Source organism: Pygocentrus nattereri, chromosome 19 (assembly GCF_015220715.1).
Source record: "Pygocentrus nattereri isolate fPygNat1 chromosome 19, fPygNat1.pri, whole genome shotgun sequence".
Taxonomy (NCBI): domain Eukaryota; kingdom Metazoa; phylum Chordata; class Actinopteri; order Characiformes; family Serrasalmidae; genus Pygocentrus; species Pygocentrus nattereri.
Window position 1 is genome coordinate 2,092,489 of NC_051229.1, and position 22,431 is coordinate 2,114,919.

At 44.9% G+C, this 22,431-nt stretch overlaps 1 protein-coding gene across 4 annotated transcripts in view; it reads left to right on the forward strand.

Annotated features, from left to right (window-relative positions):
- The window catches only part of xrn1 (5'-3' exoribonuclease 1), a 64,887-nt gene that overhangs the window by 13,731 nt on the left and 28,725 nt on the right, over positions 1-22,431 (forward strand). For 3 of the 4 annotated variants that reach the window (XM_037530966.1, XM_037530967.1, XM_037530964.1), the window contains exons 8-23: positions 1-156; positions 243-310; positions 3,534-3,668; positions 4,867-4,936; positions 7,532-7,643; positions 8,363-8,452; positions 10,560-10,716; positions 12,078-12,197; positions 14,047-14,216; positions 15,113-15,230; positions 15,315-15,410; positions 16,513-16,616; positions 17,078-17,209; positions 18,290-18,452; positions 20,164-20,277; positions 21,385-21,483. The exon at positions 1-156 is cut by the window's left edge and continues 13 nt beyond it. In XM_037530966.1, coding sequence (XP_037386863.1) covers positions 1-156; positions 243-310; positions 3,534-3,668; positions 4,867-4,936; positions 7,532-7,643; positions 8,363-8,452; positions 10,560-10,716; positions 12,078-12,197; positions 14,047-14,216; positions 15,113-15,230; positions 15,315-15,410; positions 16,513-16,616; positions 17,078-17,209; positions 18,290-18,452; positions 20,164-20,277; positions 21,385-21,483 — 1,904 coding nt within the window. The remainder of the gene's footprint in view (positions 157-242; positions 311-3,533; positions 3,669-4,866; positions 4,937-7,531; positions 7,644-8,362; positions 8,453-10,559; positions 10,717-12,077; positions 12,198-14,046; positions 14,217-15,112; positions 15,231-15,314; positions 15,411-16,512; positions 16,617-17,077; positions 17,210-18,289; positions 18,453-20,163; positions 20,278-21,384; positions 21,484-22,431) is intronic. The other variant, XM_037530965.1, reaches the window with a different exon arrangement.

Consider the following 22,431-nt stretch of genomic DNA (forward strand, 5'->3'; position numbering starts at 1 on the left):
TCGAGTACGACCTGGAGCGGATCATAGACGACTGGATCTTGATGGGCTTTTTGGTGGGAAATGACTTCATCCCCCACCTCCCCCACCTGCACATCAACCACGACGCTCTGCCGCTGCTCTACCGCACCTACATCAGCGTCCTGCCCACTCTGGGGGGTGAGAAAAATGCAGAAGCGTCTTGTATGACATGCGCACTTGATGTCTGTGTTGACTTCCATTCTATTTCTGTGTGGATTTATTAGGATACTTGAATGAAAATGGAAATCTTAACCTGGCTCGCTTCGAGAAGTATCTGGAGAAGCTGTCTGAGGTAATAATATAGTGCATATTGATCACGTTACAAAGGAAAGCAGCGTTAAAAGGGATTTCTGCATAGCTCAGTGTGTGAGGTGTAATCAGAGACTCAGAGGGTTTGGTGTGAAACGGTTCAGACGTCTTTACAGTGGTGGTGATGGGAACCAGGCGTCGCCATGAAAACACAGATATAGACACTTTATTTACCATCAGGAACCACCAGAGAACCTACACCAGTCTTCTGGGCTTGCATGGAATGTTGATGATGGGAAAATAGTGGAAAATTCTTTGGCTCACAGAACTGCATGTACCTCTAAGAACACATTTGAACATTTGAGGTTGCTAAAACCTCCTCACAACTTCCATGAAACAATAAGCGCGTGTACATGCGCTCGATCGGAATCAGATTTCTGCTGATATCCGATTATTCAAACGGTCGTTTAAACGCCACACTCTGATCAATAAATCCGACAGAGGCTGGGTTTTAGCTCTAATCAGATTTCTCAGTGCATGTAAACTGTTACTCTGAGTTCTCTCGGATTTCTCCGTCTGCGCGAGATCGGACGGTGGATGTCGTGCGACGCAGCCAAAACACTTTCGGCGTGGCGCTGAAACCAAACACGAGGGAAGGATTTAAATATTCTTCGTCTTCTAGATGATGTAGGTTTATATTTTCAGGTAAAGTGACTGGCATCAAGTTTGAGTTTGTCACGTCTACGTCACGTCTTCACCTGTGAGTTTATGGGCTGGTTGTAAAGCAGAAATCTGATTACTGTCTGACTCACATAGACCAGGAGTTTCCCCGTTATCTGATTACTGTCTGACTCCTGTAGACCAGGAGTTTCCCCGTTATCTGATTACTGTCTGACTCATGTTGACCTGGAGTTTCCCCATTATCTGATTACTGTCTGACTCCTGTAGACCTGGAGTTTCCTCATTATCTGATTACTGTCTGACTCGTGTAGACCTGGAGTTTCCCCGTTATCTGATTACTGTCTGACTCCTGTAGACCTGGAGTTTCCCCGTTATCTGATTACTGTCTGACTCCTGTAGACCTGGAGTTTCCCCGTTATCTGATTACTGTCTGACTCATGTAGACCTGGAGTTTCCCCTTTATCTGATTACTGTCTGACTCACGTAGACCAGGAGTTTCCCCGTTATCTGATTACTGTCTGACTCCTGTAGACCTGGAGTTTCCCCGTTATCTGATTACTGTCTGACTCATGTAGACCTGGAGTTTCCCCGTTATCTGATTACTGTCTGACTCCTGTAGACCTGGAGTTTCACCGTTATCTGATTACTGTCTGACTCCTGTAGACCTGGAGTTTCCCCGTTATCTGATTACTGTCTGACTCCTGTAGACCTGGAGTTTCACCGTTATCTGATTACTGTCTGACTCCTGTAGACCTGGAGTTTCCCCGTTATCTGATTACTGTCTGACTCCTGTAGACCTGGAGTTTCCCCCATTATCTGATTACTGTCTGACTCCTGTAGACCTGGAGTTTCCCCATTATCTGATTACTGTCTGACTCCTGTAGACCTGGAGTTTCACCGTTATCTGATTACTGTCTGACTCCTGTAGACCTGGAGTTTCCCCGTTATCTGATTACTGTCTGACTCCTGTAGACCTGGAGTTTCCCCCATTATCTGATTACTGTCTGACTCCTGTAGACCTGGAGTTTCCCCATTATCTGATTACTGTCTGACTCCTGTAGACCTGGAGTTTCCCCCTTATCTGATAACTGTCTGACTCCTGTAGACCTGGAGTTTCCCCGTTATCTGATTACTGTCTGACTCCTGTAGACCTGGAGTTTCCCCCATTATCTGATTACTGTCTGACTCCTGTAGACCTGGAGTTTCTCCATTATCTGATTACTGTCTGACTCCTGTAGACCTGGAGTTTCCCCCATTATCTGATTACTGTCTGACTCATGTAGACCTGGAGTTTCTCCATTATCTGATTACTGTCTGACTCCTGTAGACCTGGAGTTTCCCTGTTATCTGATTACTGTCTGACTCATGTAGACCTGGAGTTTCCCCATTATCTGATTACTGTCTGACTCCTGTAGACCTGGAGTTTCCCCCATTATCTGATTACTGTCTGACTCATGTAGACCTGGAGTTTCCCCCTTATCTGATTACTGTCTGACTCCTGTAGACCTGGAGTTTCCCCCTTATCTGATTACTGTCTGACTCCTGTAGACCTGGAGTTTCCCCCTTATCTGATTACTGTCTGACTCCTGTAGACCTGGAGTTTCCCCCTTATCTGATTACCGTCTGACTCATGTAGACCTGGAGTTTCCCCCTTATCTGATAACCGTCTGACTCCTGTAGACCTGGAGTTTCCCCCTTATCTGATAACCGTCTGACTCCTGTAGACCTGGAGTTTCCCCGTTATCTGATTACCGTCTGACTCCTGTAGACCTGGAGTTTCCCCGTTATCTGATTACCGTCTGACTCCTGTAGACCTGGAGTTTCCCCCATTATCTGATTACGGTCTGACTCCTGTAGACCTGGAGTTTCCCCATTATCTGATTACTGTCTGACTCCTGTAGACCTGGAGTTTCCCCGTTATCTGATTACCGTCTGACTCCTGTAGACCTGGAGTTTCCCCGTTATCTGATTACTCGAGCATGTAAACATGTTGATCAGACTACTGACAAAATCTGAATTTCTGCAGTGATCGGATTGTAAACGCACTCAATGTCTCGGATATCAGGCCATGAATTCATAACCATCTCATGTAGGAACTGTGAGGAGCTTTTAGAGGGGGACGTCTGGTTCCTATCACCACCACTGTGAACAGTTCTGACTCTAAGTTTCTCTAGAACGGAGCGTTTCACACCAAACCGCTCTGAACGATTTAATCATAGCCAAATTCTAAATACTTGGTGGACTTCCCCTTTTAACCTTCTCTGTTGTTTGGTGGTTAAGAGCTCCTTTGTGAAGATCAAGCCCTTGCTCAGAAGTGCGCATGCAGATCAAAGAATCGAATAAATTGCTTTACATAAAAAAAATAAATGTTTTTAAACAATCATTTGACGTTCTCAGTAGCAATCATGAATTTTAAGGCCGGTTCCAGCCGAACTCGACGCTCGCAGTGTGAGGTCAAATCCCATGTTGTTGTTGTTGATCTAAGCGAAGGTGAGGCACCACGTCCTCTGCTGAGACACACTGGTGCCCGTTTAGTGCGCAGTCACGCTTGATGAAGGTCTTCTCCTGTGTTCTCCGTTCCCCAGTTTGATCGGGAGCACTTCAGCGAGGTGTTTGTGGATCTGAAGTGGTTCGAGAGTAAAGTGGGGAACAAATATCTGAACGAGGCGGCCGGCCTGGCAGCGGAGGAGGCCGAGAGCAAGAACGGCAGGAAGAGCAAGGTGAGCAAGACGCCTCGTGAGGTTCAGCCCCAGTTAACTAGGTGTACAGCGTGTAGCTGAAAACAGCAGCAGCCGCTCCGAAGCCTGAATGCTGTCCGTACTTTTATCAGAAGCCACATAAGAACGTCCAGATTGAACAGCTCCTCGCGGTAGTTTAGGCTTGTAGTTTGCGCTGTGCTAAATGGAGAAGTAGAAGTCGAGGCTACCTCACGATCGGTCATGGGCTGCGGTCGACTCAGTCCATCACTCTGCTCTGAGGTTCATCACGGAGACCCTTATAAACACCCATCACTGCAGACTGTGTGGAGAAGTCGGATGGCCCTCTCTAGCAGCTCGGCGGGAAATACGCCAGAGTATATTACTTCAGTGACGTCTGTAAATAACGGCGTTTATCAGACTCGCCCCGGTGGCTGGATCACGCGCCAGGTGCCGAGGGCTCTTACTTAACCGGGAAAAATCTGCCTTTAGACCGAGAGCACCAGCGAACTGGACCCTCACTGCAGGAACCTCAGCTCTCTGGGTCACTCGGTCATTTTAAACTCTTACTCTTACTTTCTTTTTACTATTATTGTCTTATTATTTTATTATTTATTGTAATTCATGTTTATTTAGAATTGTTCAGTTATTCTTACTTTAATTATGATTTTTATTATTTCTTTATTATAATTCATGTTTATTTGTTATTATTCAATAATTCTTAAATATTTCAATAATTAATATTTTATTATTTTAGTATTTTTTTGTTTATTTTTGATTTTTTATTCTTTTATTTCATTTTGATTTGATTTTATTAACCTTTACATTTTAGCTTCATTTTAATTATTGTTTTTTTCTGCTGAATTGTTTGTATTTTTATTATTTGATATGTTCTTGCTCATTATCAACCCCTTTTCTTGCATCAACTCAGCAACATTGTAAACGAGGGTGGGCCTTGATGCTGTCCGAGGTTAACGGTTGGTTGATGAGCTTCCACGACGTGTTAGTTACGTCAGCCTCATAGCTCTGAACTAGTGGGTTTAATGTGTAAAGAGGCTTCGGATACGGAACGTGGCTCGGCTGATGGACTGCGTTGGGAGTAAGGAAAGGGATAAATGAGGTGGCGAGCGTTTAATGTAATTTCCGATTGTAGAGGACTGCTGTGCTTTGGGCCGTAACGTTTTGTGCAGTGTTGAATTAAACTGGTCTGTTTTGTTCTCAGTCGTTTGAAGATTCTCTCTGTCTGGCCGCTCTGGATGGAGGCAAAGACTCACGCTGTGCTTCAGTCAGAGGTACACGCACGTATGACCATGTAACTCCTGTTGATCCCTTCTCTTCATCAGTTTGGGTGTGAAGGAGTTAACATACACACTAGTGAACACACACACACACACACTAGGGGGCAGTGAGCACACTTGCCCGGAGCGGTGGGCAGCCCTATCCACAGCACCCGGGCAGCAGTTGGGGGTTAGATGTCTTGCTCAAGGACACCTCAGTCATGGACTGTCGGATGATTATTATTATTATTATTATTATTATTATTATTATTATTATTATTATTATTATTGAGGGAATCAGAACATCTTACGGTTATGGCTGCAATGATCAGTCTACATAATCGGCAACGTCGATTTATAAAGATTTGTCGAATTTTTTCAACGACGTGTCATTAATTTGTAACTGTAACGCACTACTGGAAGTGCCGGGGGGCGCTATCGCTTCCTGTGGCATGACTGTGTTCTGTACTAATGAAGAGCGTATTGAACGATGGCGTGGCGGAGAGAGTTCGAGGAAGGCGAGACAAAATAGCAAGACTGAAACTTTCAGAACAAGCCGAGCTTCCCGGCAGCACAGCGCAGCACAGCAAGCGCCCTGGAGCCGCGGCGTCTAATACGGTGTCGGCGTCTATCCGTCGTAATACGGCGTCTGTGTGGCGTCTTGCTTGTCGTTTCGGTGCCCATCTCAGGTGGTCACCGCTTTCACTCAGGCTGCAGTCCCAGTGTTTAGAGAATAGACCGGGCACCGAATGTTTTCCACCCGTAGCAAAATGTACTGAATAAGCCGTTAAAGAGAAAAGCATATTCATGGCGAAAGAAAAGTGAGGCGCTCTGTGCTGCAGACAGATTTCCTGGTCGGTCCGCCAGGCTTGAAACTTTTTCCTCATCACAAATTGGAACGCTGTCCAGGACGAACAAACTCAAACTCTCAGACTATTTGGAGTTACATTTTTCCACATTCTCTTCGTTTCAAAGCCTTCTTGCACCTTAATTTATATTATTAAATTTAATATAATTACAAATACATTCGATTAAGCGGTCAAGCTGGTGAGGAAAAGCAGGAACAGGAGCCTTGGCTGCGGGAAGCAGAGATGGAGGGCATAACAAAAATAATCGCTGACTGATCGACTAGTCAACTAATCATTAGGTGCAGCTAGGGGTGGGAATCTTTAGGCACCTCACGATCCGGAGGCTGCGATGCGATTATAAAAGGATTATCCGGAGTTCAAAGCGAAGTGTTTATAATGATCCATAATGAATTTACTTCCAATGTCTTTATTAATAGATCTGAAGGAAGTGATGTGGTGAGTGAACTGGCCGCCTCTCACTCACGGCTCTTGTTTGGAGCTCGTGAGACGCCGCTGCCACTCCTCTGTGATCAGATGCTCTGTCAGGGTGAAATAAGGTCCAGTGGTGCTGGACGTCCACGCGGCACGTTACAGCCGTCCTGCCCGTTCAGTTTAGCGGTTTTATAGCGTCGCTTTTGGTCTCGGTGTAGAGAGTTGGGGGGTCACCGTGTCAGTAAAATATCTTGGAGACTGGACGCTGAATCTCGGCTCCAAAGCGCGCGAAAGCTCTGGTTCTCAACGACTGAGAGCTGGTCTGCAGACTGCAGGTCACCGGGCAGCGCAGTCTCGCCTGGCCCAGTGCGAAGAGAGATTTAAGACGAACGTTTGGAGACGAATGGACTCATTCGCGTTTATAAGCAGCGCAGTTTCCTGGAACGTTAAACCTGCGACGAGAGACAAACACTAAAAGTTCTTCTTAACATTTGGGTTGTGACTCCTGATCTAACCTGGACTTTAACACAGAGCCGGTCCGATTTCTCGCCCATCCAGGTGTGTTTTTATGTGCCGCCACAGACTGTCCGGGCGCTGCGCTTACCCACTTCCAAGCTCCGTCCTTTGTGTTTTGTCAACATTACTTTAGAAATAGAAATTTCGAAAATCAATTTTTTACCTTTATGAATCGATTCAGAATCGTTCACGTCCGCATCGCGATGCATCTAAGAATCGATTTTTTTCCCCACCCCTAAACCAGCCTTGCAACTGGAAGGCCGCCGGTTTGATCCCATGAGACGGTGCTCACTAGTGTGTATGTGGAGATTCACTGCACGGATGGGTTAAATGTGGGGGTGAAATTTCCCCGTTGTGGGACTGATAAGGGTCTCTTCATCTTAATGAACCTGACAGAAAGAGAAAGCAGAAAAGCCACACTACACTAACCACACCTTAACACCCTTGCCTTCTACGCTGTGGACTGGGGTTCAGTCCCCCACCAGGGCAAGCCCCCTACACTACACCAATAAAGGTCATTGGGCAAGACTCCCAACACCACTTTGGCCTCCCTGTGTAAAATGATCAGATTGTAAGTCGCTCTGGATAAGAGCGTCAGCCAAACGCCATAAATGTAAATGTAAAAGCCTGAGGTCCATGAAGTGTGAAGGAGAACGTAAATAAACTGGAAATGAAGGAATGTTGGAGGGTTTGGTGTAAAGACTGGAGAAGTAAAGTTAGTCTTTCTGAGTTTGTTGCTGATGCGGTCACAGCATCGTCAGTCTGTATTAGACGTTTAGATGTTTTACTCTTTCCTTGCTCTTTTCCCTCAAAGCAGCAGAAGCAGCTGAGGAGGACGGAGAGGATGAGGACATGTTCGAAGCGGAGTTCCGGCAGTATAAGAGGACGTACTACATGACCAAGATGGGCGTGGAGGTCGTGTCGGAGTGAGTAACTGACCTGTTGCAACACAGATTTAGTCCAGAGACGTAAAGAGAAGCCGTGACGCCGTCTCATCTGAAGCAACGTCCAGTGGAGATCCAGGCTTCAGGGCGGCTGCTGCTTTTAGCTGTGTGACGAAGTTGTCTGGTCTGTGTTTATAGATAAGTGAATCATACAGTGTCAGAAACCACTAAATCAAGCCTATTGGAGATACTGAACAGCTCCACCCGGTTTGAGGCGAGCCTGTGTTGGTTTGGGTCTGGTGTTAGCACCGTCCTAATGCATTTAGGTTATTGCATGTAGACGTGTCTAAAATTTAACGGCATTTTGCTCTAATACCTGCTTTCACACGGCAAAACATGGTATCATGTCAAGTAAAATTATCTTCATTTATCTATTTTTCTCTGCCTGAGATTGTTGTGAGCTTAATATAAGATGACTTGCCTTATTACTGGACCTTTTTACTTGTTTTAGGTAATTTTATTAAATAAAGTTTTTGGCTTGTCCTAAGAAATGTGCTCGAAACCAGCAAAGTATAGTGAGAATTTTACTTGATAAAATGACCTAAAACAAGTAAATAATGCCTGGAAAAAAAGCCAGAGACTCTTATAATCAACACACAGCCATCCCAAAATGGGAAATATTTGGATATATTGATTAGAATAAAGATCATTTTACTTACATGGGGAAAAGCATTGAAGATTTTACTGTGTCTGCTTTTCAGTGAGTTTTTGGGCGGCCAGGCTCGCTGCTATGTGGAAGGTATTCAGTGGATCCTCCATTACTACTACCATGGAGTCCAGTCATGGAGCTGGTAAGAAAGCTGTGCATGTTTCTCTGCATGTTTAGATGAACTGAGAGTTATGCTGCACTCAGGTGGTCATCGGAAGGTTATAAGTCCAGCTGCATGTTGAAAGATGGGCCTCCGGAGAAAATGCGTCTTGCTTTTCCTTTTCCTTGGGTCTCTTAAACTTGTGTGTCATCTAGAATCCAGAGTTTCCCGCACGTGAGTGTGACCTCATTGACTGGTCAGGTTTAATCTACAAGCAGGAACGTTTTTACATTGCTCAGATGTAGCAGTAGTACCTGGGCATAACAGTGTTGGTCAACACTATTATTCTTCCATTATTCAAGATGCTATGGTAGATGCACTTAAAATACCATAGCAACCACCTGCAATGCCATAGTAACCGCCTAGCATCAATTTAGCAACTACCTGGATATTGTAGCACCCATGTGCGATACTATAGCGACCGCCTAGCAACAACTTAGCAACCACCTGCAATACTATAGCAAATGCTTGGCAGCAGTTTAGCCACCACATGAAATGCAATAGCAACCTCCTAGCAGCAACTTGCGAACCACCTGCAATATTATAGCAACCACCTGCAATGCCATAGCACTCACCTAGCAACAATTTAGCAACCCCCCTGAAATATTATAGCAACCACCTAGCAACAACTTAGCAACCACCTGGAATATTATGACAACCACATGCAATACCATATCAAACACCTATCAATGACTTGGCAACCACCTGCAATACTATAGCAAAAGTCTAGCAGCAACTTAGCAACCACATGGAATATTATAGCAACCACATGCAATGCCATAGAAACCTCCTAACAACAACTTGGAAACCACCTGGAATATTAGAGCAACCACATGCAATGCCATAGCAACCTCCTAGCAACAACTTGGAAACCACCTGGAATATTAGAGCAACCACTTGCAATTTTATAGCGACTGCCTAGCAACAACTTAGCAACCACCTGGAATATTATAGCAACCACATGCAATGCCATAGCAACCACCTGGAATATTGTAGCAACTGCTTAGTGGCGACCTATCATCCAGAATACACCAGAAACCAACTAGCAACACTCCTGCAACCACCTGGACTGCAGTAGCAAGAGACTAGCAGACCCCAGTCACCTTCTTGCAACACCATAGCAACCATGCAGCAACATCCTAGCAACGCTGGGGAATTGCGGAAGCTGCTCTGTGACTCGGCTCTTTTCTGATGTTTAACATGTCCCCCTTTTTTAAAGTGATGATCTAAGACCCCTGCAGTGCAGCGAAGCCTCGGCGTGATCACGTCGGCGTGTTCAGGCCCTCGAGCTCCAGACGGGTTGAATGTTGACTGACCGTGCCCCCCAGTGAGAGCAGTGTGGCTGACCGGCAGACACACTGGCGCGTCTGACCGCATTATGAGCTGTGAAGATGTAATGCATATTTAGCATTTGGCATTAAAGCCAAATATCAAACGCTCATACAGTTCACACATTAATGCTGTGCGTCAAATAATTCTTGCAGCCACTTTCTAATGAAGGCCCAACAAATATGCCACATTTTTAATGTTAGATTTACAAAGGCCAGATTATAACCTGTTTATTTTTCCTTTAACAGAAACAAACAAAAAGCAAAACTCAGCAAGAGCGAAAATTTATTTTATTGTCAGTAAAATACAAAAAATTGTAAGTATTTTAGGATCATTTTGGATCAAAATAAGCAATAACATATAAATAAACATATAAATGAAGCATCTTATTCTAATATAGGGCATATTTAGTTTTGACTTCAGGAAATTATATATGATATACACACCCACCATGACATCGCTGCAGTGCTGAGAATGACCCACCAACCAAACAGTACCTGCTCTGTGAGGGTCCATGGGGGTCCTGACCACTGAAGAACAGGGTAACAGAGTATCAGAGAAACAGATGGACTACAGTCTGTAACTGTAGAACTACAGAGAGCAGCTATACGGTCAGTGGAGCTGATAAAGTGGACAGTGAGTGTAGAAACAGGGAGGTGGTCAGGATGTTCTGACTGATCTGTGTTTATCTGTCTGCCTGCATGTAATGGAAAACGTGTGTGTGTGTGTGTGTGTGTGTGTGTGTGTGTGTGTGTGTTAGGTATTACCCCTACCACTACGCCCCCTTCCTGTCGGACGTGAGGAACGTTGCTGGGTTGAAGTTGACCTTTGACCTAGGGAAGCCCTTCATGCCGTTTGAGCAGCTCCTCGCCGTCCTGCCCGCAGCCAGCAAAGACCTGCTCCCCAGATGTTTCCAGGTAACTCACACAAGTACAGACAGTTGACGTGTTGAAGGAGCCTCTCCGGACCCCTTTTCTGTAGGGGTCCACCGTTCTTCCCTTAAGAATATGAGGTTCTCAGAACATCTGCGGCAGCTTTCTGTGGGCTGCCGCGTTTCCCATCGCTGTACGAACGCTGCCCGAGGCTTCTTACGCATACGGATAAACGCAGTGTAGCCACGACCTTACAGGGTTAATATGTACTGAACTGCTGAATTTGCTCTGATAAGAGCTTTTCTATCTTGCCAAATTCGGCAGCTTCCAGTGTTGAGTTTGAGCTTTAGGTCTGTCGTCTACTCTACATGAAGCTGGAGGTCTGGTCAGCCGCCACCATCAGGTGAAAGGGAGAACTGCAGCGTACTGACTGGAGGACCACTTATAATACACTGTAAAACAGAAGCCGGGGGCCAAGAACAATCTGTCCATGGGCTGCATTTGGCCCTGGGGCTGGACTTTGGACACCCCTGCTGTACTCTATAGGAGAAACGAGGGATGAGAAGGATGACAAACCGATGGGTGCGGGTCAGAACTACAATGAATCCGTGCTCGGCGGCCTATCCTGAGATAGTATATGCAAAACGGTGTCTTTTGGTCAAGCAGGAGTGCAGCAGATGCGCGTACCATAGCTGCACCTCATTGATGCCTATGGGGATTAAAAAATTCAGAACTTAATGAAGATTGTACGAAAAATCATTCCTGATCAGACCGAACATTCCAGAGTTGGAACGACTGGACAAAGATCTGTCAGAAAAATAAGGAGAATAATATACATTGGATAACAATGAACACTAACATTATATTACATCATATTAAAACTGAGCTTTTCATGACCTCAGGCGTGAGTGATTAAGTGACTTATTATTCCCACAGTGGGGAAATTTCACTTCCGCATTGGACCCATCTGTGCGCTGAAACACCACATACACACCAGTGAATGTACTGTCAGCTCAGGGGAACAAACCGGCGACCTTCCAGTCACAGGGCTGGTTCCCTAACCTCAAGCCCACCACTGCCTCCACCGCTCTGGGCAAGTGTGCTCACTGCCCCCTAGTGTGTGTGTTCACTAGTGTGTATGTGGTGTTTCACTGCACGGATGGGTTAAATGCGGAGGTCAAACGTACTTAGATCATCATGTTGATCCAGAAGCGAGCTGTTCTGGACCTGCTCAGTGTTTTTATACCTGGTGGGATGTTCATATGAAATTGAATCACCTGCACTCGTTATGGTTCTTGGGTTTTTCCCTTATTTTCTCCCCCGTCTGCGCATCGTGTAACAGTGTTCCTGTTACAGGCTTTATTTATCGCAGTACATTGTATCTGAACGTGTTGTTTCTGTTTCAGCACCTGATGACTTCCCAGAGTTCCTCCATCATCGAGTACTACCCGCTGGACTTCAAAACGGACCTGAACGGGAAGCAGCAGGAGTGGGAGGCGGTGGTGCTCATCCCCTTCATCGACGAGGTGCAGATTTTATTTTTGTTTATTGGTCTAAAGTATATAAACAACAATCACATGTTCACAGTATCTGGAGTGGTCATTTGGCTCACTGACTCACTTGAATCGTTTGACTGAATCACTTGACACATTTGTATAACTTGAATCATTTGATTCACTCGTGGCGCTTGAGTCATTTTTCCTATTGGAGGTGCTGGAGTCAGTTATCTCAGTTGTGTCACTTGAGTCATTAGACTGACGAGTCACTCTTGTCCCTTGACTCATTTGAGTCATGAGGGAGGTTATTGATAAAACACATCCTTGAGTCATTTTTAATAAAAGGTTTTGCAGCAATCATTAATTAGAAATGATTAAAATAGAGTATAGAGTCATTCTAATCAAGGCCGGCAGGCTCGGATAGGGGAAAGTTAGGCCTAATGGTTTGAGGCGAGAGGTTGTCCGTGCCAGGCACTGTTAGAAGGCCTTGAGAGATAAACGAACATCTCCAAGTAAAGAAATACGGCCTGTTCACCGAAAGCAAGCTGGCTTTTACTGAGGAGATAGATGAGCATCGAGGGAACGGGTCGTAACTCTTAAATAATTAAAAAAGCCATTATGGAGAGTCGTAGAATTGGTCCTTGTTAGACGAAGCATAGACGTGTCAAAGTAAATTTAACATAGCGAATATAATGAAAGCCAATGGGAGCCCTAGGATGGTCGGAGAGGAGGATTGAAGACAGCACCCTGGGGAGGAGCACTGACCATATTCGGAAAAACACTGTAAGAACCTGTGTAATGTGTTGGATCTGTGGGAGCCGACGTGTCACCTGAAACTTAATGAATGAAGATGGGAGCTTTTGATCTCCTTCCAAAGGAACATCGGCTGAAGCCTTTTGGCCGTATTAATTTTGATCGTTTGCAGGAACGTTTCTAATCTTTTGATTCAATAACCTTTTTTACATTAGAAAACAGATTAAATTAAAATTAGTTTTAATTAAAAAATGAATTGGTTGTAACATAACAGTACGTCCGAGACCCAGGGTGGAGGCTGGACTGCTCTGGATCCCGACAGTCAGTTGAGGCCCTTGGAGCACTTATTTGTTAAGTCTGTTGATGTTTCATTGTAATGACTTTGGTGTAGTGAATTTGAAATAAACTTGACTTTAGAAAGGCTTCTTCTTCTTCTTCTTTCTGCTGCTCCACAGCGGATCATCTGCCTTCATCTTGCCCTCTCCACTGCCTCCTCTACTTTCACATCAACCATCTCCATGTCCACCTTCACTACATCCATAAACCTTCTCTGAGGTCTACCTCTTCTCCTTCTACCCGGCGGCTCCATCTCCAACATTCTTTGCCCAATATCTCCACTATTCCTCCTCAACACATGTCCAAACCATCTCAACCTGGCCTCTCTGGCTTTATCTCCAAGCAGCTCCACCTTCACCGTCCCTCTGATCTGCTCATTTCTAATCTTGTCCATCCTGGTCACTCCCAACGAAAATCTCAGCATCTTCATCTCCGCCACCTCCAGCTCAGCCTCCTGTCTTTTAGACAGAGCCACAGTCTCCAAACCAAACATCATAGGAGGACGCACTGCTGTCTTGTAGACCTTCCCTTTCACTCTTGCTGCTATCCTTCTGTCACACATCAGCCCTGACACCCGTCTCCACCCACTCCATCCTGCCTGCACCCTCTTCTTCACCTCTTTTCTACACTGTCCATTGCTCTGAATGGTTGACCCAAGATATTTGAAGTCATCCACCTTTTCGACCTCCAGTCCTTGCATCTTCACCTTTCCACCTGCCTCCCTCTCATTCACACACATGTATAAATTGTTTTATTATTATTATTATTATGTTTGTGGTGTGTGTTTCAGAGACGGCTGCTGGCAGCCATGGGGCCGTGCACAGATCTTTTGAGTAATTCAGAGAAAAGCAGAAACAGACACACAGAGTGTTCACTGTACTGCTACGATAAACAGCTGGATTATCCCTACAGCTCGCCACTGCCTGACGTGTTCCCCAATATCGTGCACTGCCACACCAGGTACCGTGTTCATTTCAAAGTGCTTTCTTGACAGTATGAGTGAAAAATAGAGTTTATATGAAATTTTAGAGAGGGGAAAAAATCGTAAATGCACACGACGCGAAGAAATTTAAAGGAACAGTCCAGTAATATCGGCTTCTGTCTGAACATGCAAGGCTGCTTTTAGGGCTGACAGATGAATCGTTTTTATATCGAAATCGCAAGAGCTGATTTTTATCATACTGTTATGGTCTATTTTCAACTACAAAGATGGTTCTTTAAGGGTTCTTTAGTAAAGACCATTGTTCCATATAGAACCGTGAACACCTCAAAGAACCCTTTGCGTGATTAAATGGTTCCTCGTGTCATGAAAGGGCTCTTCAGACTGATGGAGAATGTGAACCATTTGCAGCACAATTAGAAGAACCGTTTCACGATACAGAAAAAAAAAACATTTTAATCAGGCTAAGGGTTTTTTGAGGGTTCATAGTTACATGTAGAACCATTTTCATTACGTAAGAACCCTTAAAGAATCTTTTTAAGTGTGAATGTTGATCCGTTGCGAGGTTTAAGTGGGGAAATTTTAACGTAAAATTAGAGAAAGTTTGTGAACTACTTTTAAATGTATTTGACGAATCAGAAGTAACCAAACAGCCGTGTGCTGTGACATCACAACCGCAAATAACTGGGAGGCTGGTGCTCCGTGTTAAGAGTTCAAGCCTCAAGCCAGAAACGTAGACGCTGGTCTTCTTATACTAAAAAAAGATTATTCTAAAAAATCAGTTTATAGAAAACAATCGCAATTTAAATAATCGCGTAATAATTGCGTAATCGCAATACTGGAGAGAAAAATCGCCAAATCGTTCAGCCCCAGCTATATAAAAACATAATATAATATCTTTTTTTTTTTTTTTTAGGGTGACCCCCATTCCTATGGACGCCTGGCAGGTTTCTGTGGACTACGTCAGCCGCAGGATCGACCGCAGCTCGCTGTATTTCTGTGGTTTCCCCACGCTGCAGCACATCCGCCATAAAGTAAGCCTCATCAGATTATCGCCAGATTAAACGGGATCATTATGGGATTAACTAAATCTCATTCTCTCTCTCTCTCCCTCTCAGTTCTATAAGAAGAAGAACGGCGTGGTGGTGTTCCAGCAGAGCAGCCGAGGAGAGAACATGATGCTGGAGATTTTACCCTGCCAGCAGGGGGTGCCGGTGAGCTCCATCGCTTCATCCAAATGCAGCAACAGTTTAAGGGCCCATATCATGGACTTCGCTTAAAAGACCCATAATGTTTGTTCCACGTTTTATGCTGTTTTTGAACAAGACGGCCAATCCGGACAGAGCTCATTTACATGTGTCGATTTTATTAGCAAAAAAAAGTGGAATATCAGCCCTTTAAAGCCTTAAGCCAGGGGTCAGCTCCATGCGGCGCTTTCACTGCCCTGTCGTGGCTCCACATCTGAATCAGATCAGTAGGTAATAATAAAATCATCCTCCTCTACAGTAAAATAAAGCTCTGCTGATCCTTCAACACAGTTTAACAGTAAATGGTCTTAAACGCTGGAGTTAATGTAGAACTGCTGATTCACCCTTTAACCCTGAAGATCAGCGCAGACGGCTGGTCACCATAGCAACACAGACAACAGTCTCGCCCGGCTATTAGCTACGAAACGGCAAAGAGAGAGATTTAAGACGGACATCGATAATCTGGAGACGAATGGACTGATTAGTGTTTATAGCCACTCCAGCTGGTTTCCTGATACGTTTAACCTGCAGGGAGAAACTGAGAAACACTAAAGTCGCTGAAGTCGCTTCTCATTCAGCAGCTTCTTGCTCACATTTTTCCCATTCCACCTTAAATGGAGCAGCAGTTACATTCTGATACACTCAGGCACCATTTGAGGTGAAACGAATGAGGAGCGACTTCATGTTTTACAAGAAACTGTTGTGCTTTTTGCGGAAGTTTCCTGCTGGAGATGTGAGAAAAGCTGCTGTAGCTGAGCTGAAGCTTAACGCAGAGCAAAGTCCGCCTGTGTTGGTTTAGATCACGTCGTTGGTCTGTTCTAGCACAGCACACACTGACACACGGTTACAGCCACGATGGTAAGATGGACATGAATTGAGGGTCAGGTGGTTTGTGGTGGTTTGATTTATGTTTGAAACGGCTCTTCTGAACGTTTGGGTTGCGGCAAGACGCGTTACACACTGCTTGTTTTTAAAGCGCAGATGAACAGAAGTCGTGTGTGTTTGTGTGTGGGTGTAAATTCTGAAGTGTTGGTCCAGTAAAGCAGGTTGTTTTGGTTCCTCTGTGCAGATGGTGGAGGACGTAGCGGCGCTGGTGTTGGGGAAGTCTGTGTTTGTGAGCTGGCCTCATCTGGCGGAGGCGCGAGTGGTGGCTGTTTCTGATGGAGAGACGAAGTAAGATATTAATGAGATTAACACCTCCCCCTCTCTCTCTCTCTCTCTCTATCTCTTTCTCTCTCTCTCTCTCTCTCTCTCTCTCTCTCTGTCTCTCTCTCTCTCTCTCTCTCTCTCTCTCTCGCTCGCTCTCTCTCGCGCTCTCTCTCTCGCGCTCGCTCTCTCTCGCGCTCGCTCTCTCGCGCTCGCTCTCTCGCGCTCGCTCTCTCGCGCGCGCTCTGTCTGTCTCTGTCTCACTCTGTCTGTCTGTCTGAGTTGATTCCAAGTTGATTAATGTCAAAAATTCGGAAATATTAAAAATTTGGAAATATTAAAGACTAATAAAGAAAATTACAAAGGTGTATATAAATGTAACTCTCTCTCTCTCTCTCTCTCTCTCTCTCTCTCTCTCTCTCTCTCTCTCTCTCTCTCTCTCTCTCTGTCTCTCTCTCTCTCTCTCTCTCTCTCTCTCTCTCTCTCAGATTTTTCCTGGAGGAGCCGCCTGGTGTGCAGAGGCTGTATGTGGACAGCTCTCCTCCTCCCGTTAAACTGCAGTATTTGAGTGATAAAGAGCAGAAGGACTGGGTGAAGGAGGTGCAGGGCCTCACAGAATAGTAAGACTGCGTTTACCATCACCATCTAACTGCAGACTACCCCTTGTTTTCAAGTTGCCCCTCTGAGCTGAGCTACAGGGCAGTGGTTGAGATCTTCCCTCTGAAATGAGACCCTCTAATAAAAGAGCATCACTTCATTAACAGCTACTAGCGTCGCTCTGTAGGCGACCCTGCCCGTCTGCAGGGACAGCAGAGGAGGGGAAAGTTCAGCTCCTCACTGCTGGGCTTTAGTTACATTTAGGGATCAGACGCCTTCAAAGAGGGGGGCAGTTATTTATTATCACCCCCCCCCCCCTAATTCTTCAGTGAAAAGCAGCAGGTACATTCTGGCACTTCAGGTGTCAGAACTGCTGGACTACTTTGCCCCACCCCTCTATCTCAGCAAAAATCAGGACACCCCACCCTTCATTTAATTGGCATACTTTATTCACATGTCTCTCCTGAGTCATTTGAGTCGCTTGAATCATTTGACTCACTCAAGTCTTTTAAGTCATTTTGCTTATTGGAGGTGCTGGAGTCACTTGAGTCGTAAGACTGACTTGAGCCACTCTTGACTCTTAAGTCAATTGAGGCCCTTGGATCATTTGTTAAGTCTTTGATGTTTCATTGTAATGCCTTTGGTGCAGTGAATTTGAATGAACTTGATTTTAGAAAGGCGCTGTAGATAAGATGTAGTAGTATTATTATTTTTATTATTATTATTATTATTATTATTATTATTATTATTATTATTATTTCTCTGATTTGGAGTCTCTGGAAAAACCTCAGTTTGGAGGGTCATGTAGCCCCAGCACTTTGCCCCACCCCTCTATCTCAACAAACATTGGGACACCCCACCCCTAGACCCCCTCGGGACGAGGCTAAGTGGTAGGGGCGAGGGGTGAAGTAGCACTTGGCCTAAGACTGTTTACCATCACCGTCTAATCACAATCTAATCTACTGTTAATATCGAAACGCAGGGAGTGTCTGATAACGAACACTCTGTTCTTCACTCTCTGGGTGTTAAATAATTAATAATAATTCACCTGTGGCGCCGTGTGTGAGCTACACTCTGACCGCTGATCCTCGCTCTGCCTGCAGCCACAACAAGCGTAAAGGTGTCGTAATCAACGAGACGGACATCCTGCTGTACGCTCAGCAGCTGACCGGCAGGAAGTATGTCATCAGTCAGAATGGCAGTGTCCATCTGGAAAAGCAGTGGGCCAAACAGATTCTGCCGTTCCCGTACCAAGTCATCGTGAAGGTAAGCTTGCCTTGAAGGACCTTTTGGGAATCATTTGAATAATGTGTGTGCAGCAGGGTTGCTGGCAGCCTTGAGGGGTAAATATCTGCTACGCCTGCACCACTTTACACATTTTACACCACTTAAACTCTGGAATTCCTCATAACAGCCGTTAAAATAAACACAGGGGTCTGTGATCCAAATCCGATCACTTGTTCTTTGTAAATTTCCATTCCTGTAAACGAGCAACAGCAGTGTTGACCCCAGTGTTTAAAAACCCAGTTCTGCCAGTTTTTCACTGCAGTTAATAGTAAGTAGTGGAATGTGGTTTGGTTTGAAAAGAAAAGGTGCTTCAAGGGTTCTTTAGTAAAGAAAATGGTTCTATATAGAGTCCTGCACATTCAAAGAACCCTCGATCATGATGTTGATCGTCTACGGTGCAAAGAATAAATGTTGATGATGGAAAACGGGGGAAAATCTGGAATAATGAGTTTTCTTTGGGGACTATTTTGCCGCACAGCGCCCTGCATGTCTCCCTCCACCATGAATGGAGTTGAAGTTCTCTAAACTCTCATAAAACAGCGTCTCAGTCATCAGGCAGTGAATTCAGAACCAGCTCATGTAGGAACTTTCTGTAGGAGCTTTTAGAGGGACGTCTGGTTCCTATCACCACCACTGTGAGGAGCTTTTAGAGGGACGTCTGGTTCCCATCACCACCACTGTGAGGAGCTTTTAGAGGGACGTCTGGTTCCCATCACTATCACTGTGGACGGCTCTGACTCGGTAAATTTCTCCACACTTTAAAAAAAAAAAAAAAAGGTGCATCAAGGTTTCTTTAGTAAAGAAAATGGTTCTATGTAGAGTCCTGCACATTCAAAGAACCCTTTGCGTGATTAACCCTTTGCAAGCTTGACACCATAATAATAGCAGAACCCTTTTGGGTGCTTTATACAGCCGTTTTCAGTTAGTACGTTCTCCATCAGTCTGAAGAATCCTTTTCATGATGCAGAGAACCCTTTAATCATACAAAGGGTTCTTTGAGTGTTTATGACTCAATATAGAACCATTTTCTTTACTAAAGAACCCTTGAAGCACCGTCTTTTTAAGAGTGTAGCAGAGAGCATTTCCCACCAAACCAGTCCGAATGACTTTATTTACATTTTAACCATTTTATCAACGCTGAAATGATCCGATTTGGAGAAATTAAATGAGTTGGATTGTTCTTAGTGGTGGCGAAAGGAATCAAGGGTTGTGATGTCTACAAAGAGTTTGGTGGAATTCCCCTTTAAATCATTTCAGCATTTAGCTGGATGGGCTTATCTAGAGGAATGACGCAGTTCGGAGTTGTCGGAGGGGCATAACTGGCACTGACCGGCACCCTGAAGAGGTTTTACAGCAATGCTGTGCAAAAACATTTGGCAACATGCAGCACAAAATATCCAGATAGATAAATAAATAAATATAGTATTTTATTATGGATTATTTTACAGTATTCACGGTTATTTTTAACTGTTATGAGCACCTTATAAACAGTCAATAAGCAGTTAGTGCACATTAAAAAGGGCAACAGTAACCTGTTACTCATCCATATATGTTCATGTTCATTAGATAGAGCAGCTCATGCTTTTTATGTGTTATAACTGCTTATTAATTATTGGGAAGGCGTTTATGATCCAATTCATAACACTGAATTAAGAATGAATGTGATTGTGCTTTCTTTTCTTTCCTTCAGGACATCAAGGCCTTCGACTCCTCTCTGTCTCGTTTTAAAACCCTAGAGGAGCTGTTTCCCGTGACGTCCACTGTGTTTATGGTGGGGAACCCATATTACGGAGCCATGGGAGAGGTCAGTGCTGCTGAAGAGGCTTTTACCATGTCATTCCAGAGGGTTTGGTGTGAAACGGTTCAGGCGTCTTTACAGTGGTGGTGATGGGAACCAGGCGTCGCCATGACTACAACACAGATATAGACACTTTATTTACCATCCAGAACCACCAGAGAACCTACACGAGTCTTCTGAGCTTATATGGAACGTTGATGATGGAAAACAGTGGAAAATCTGGAATACTGAGTTTTCTTTGGGGACTATTTTGCCGCACAGCGCCCTGCATGTCTCCCTCCACCATGAATGGAGTTGAAGTTCTCTAAACTCTCATAAAACAGCGTCTCAGTCATCAGGCAGTGAATTCAGAACCAGTTCATGTAGGAACTTTCTGTAGGAGCTTTTAGAGGGACGTCTGGTTCCCATCACCACCACTGTGAGGAGCTTTTAGAGGGACGTCTGGTTCCCATCACCACCACTGTGAGGAGCTTTTAGAGGGACGTCTGGTTCCCATCACCACCACTGTGACGAGCTTTTAGAGGGACGTCTGGTTCCCATCACCACCACTGTGAGGAGCTTTTAGAGGGAGACGTCTGGTTCCTATCACCACCACTATGAACAGTTCTGACTCTGTAAATTTCTCCACACTCTTTAAAAAAAAAAAAGGTGCTTCAAGGGTTCTTTAGTAAAGAAAATGGTTCTATGTAGAGTCCTGCACATTCAAAGAACCCTTTTGTGTGATTAACCCTTTGCAAGCTTTGACACCATAACAATAGCAGAACCCTGTTGGGTGCTTTATACAGCCGTTTTCAAAAAGATTCTACATAGAACCGTCTACAGTACGTTCTCCATCAGTCTGAAGAATCCTTTTCATGATGCGAAGAACCCTTTAATCATACAAAGGGTTCTTTGTGTGTTTATGGCTCTATAGAACCATTTTATTTTATTTATTTATTTGTTTTAAGAGTGTAGCAGAGAGCATTTCCCACCACACCACTCTGAATGACTTTGTTTACATCTTAACCGTTTTATCTTGCTGAAATTTAGAAATTTTGGGTGGCGTTCCTCTTTTAAGCCATGTCTGCATTAACCATAACAAATTGATGATGTACTTTTTTTTCCTCCCCTTAGGTGCAAGATTCCAGCGATGTCATTAACGAGGGAAGAGTCCGGGTGGTCTTCACCATGCCGTGTGAACCTCAACTCGATGCCTTAATTCAGAACCAGCATGTGAGTCCATCTACCTCTGTATGAAATACTCACTGTCCACTTTATCAGCTCCACTGACCTTGTAGTCTCACTCTGTAGTTCTACAGTTACAGACTGTAGTCCATCTGTTTCTCTGATACTCTGTTCTTCAGTGGTCAGGACCCCCGTGGACCCTCACAGAGCAGGTACTATTTGGGTGGTGGGTCATTCTCAGCACTGCAGTAACACTGACGTGGTGGTGGTGTGTTAGTGTGTGTTGCGCTGGTGCGAGTGGATCAGACACAGCAGTGCTGCTGGAGTTTTTAAACACTGTGTCCACTCACTGTCCACCCTATTAGACACTCCTACCTTGTCGGTCCACCTTGTAGATGTAAAGTCAGAGACGACAGCTCATCTGCTGCTGCACAGTTTGTGTTGGTCGTCCTCTAGTCCTTCATCAGTGGTCACAGGACGCTGGTCACAGGACGCTGGTCACAGGACGCTGGTCACAGGACGCTGCCCACAGGACGCAGTTGGCTGGATATTTTTGGTTCTCAGTCCAGCTCCGTCCACTGAGGTGTTTAAAAACTCCAGTAGCACTGCTGTGTCTGATCCACTCGCACCAGCACAACACACACTAACACACCACCACCACCACGTCAGTGTTACTGCAGTGCTGAGAATGACCCACCACCCAAACAGTACCTGCTCTGTGAGGGTCCATGGGGGTCCTGCCCACTGAAGAACAGGGTAACAGAGTATCAGAGAAACAGATGGACTACAGTCTGTAACTGTAGAACTACAGAGTGCAGCTATACGGTCAGTGGAGCTGATAAAGTGGACAGTGAGCGTAGAAACAGGGAGGTGGTCAGAAAGTTACGCCTGACCTGTGTGTTCATTCATATAAGTACAAATAGGATAAGCTGTTCTGTTCATGTGTAATGGTTAAAATTCTTTCACACAGTCTGACAGAAAAACTGAAAAGAGGAA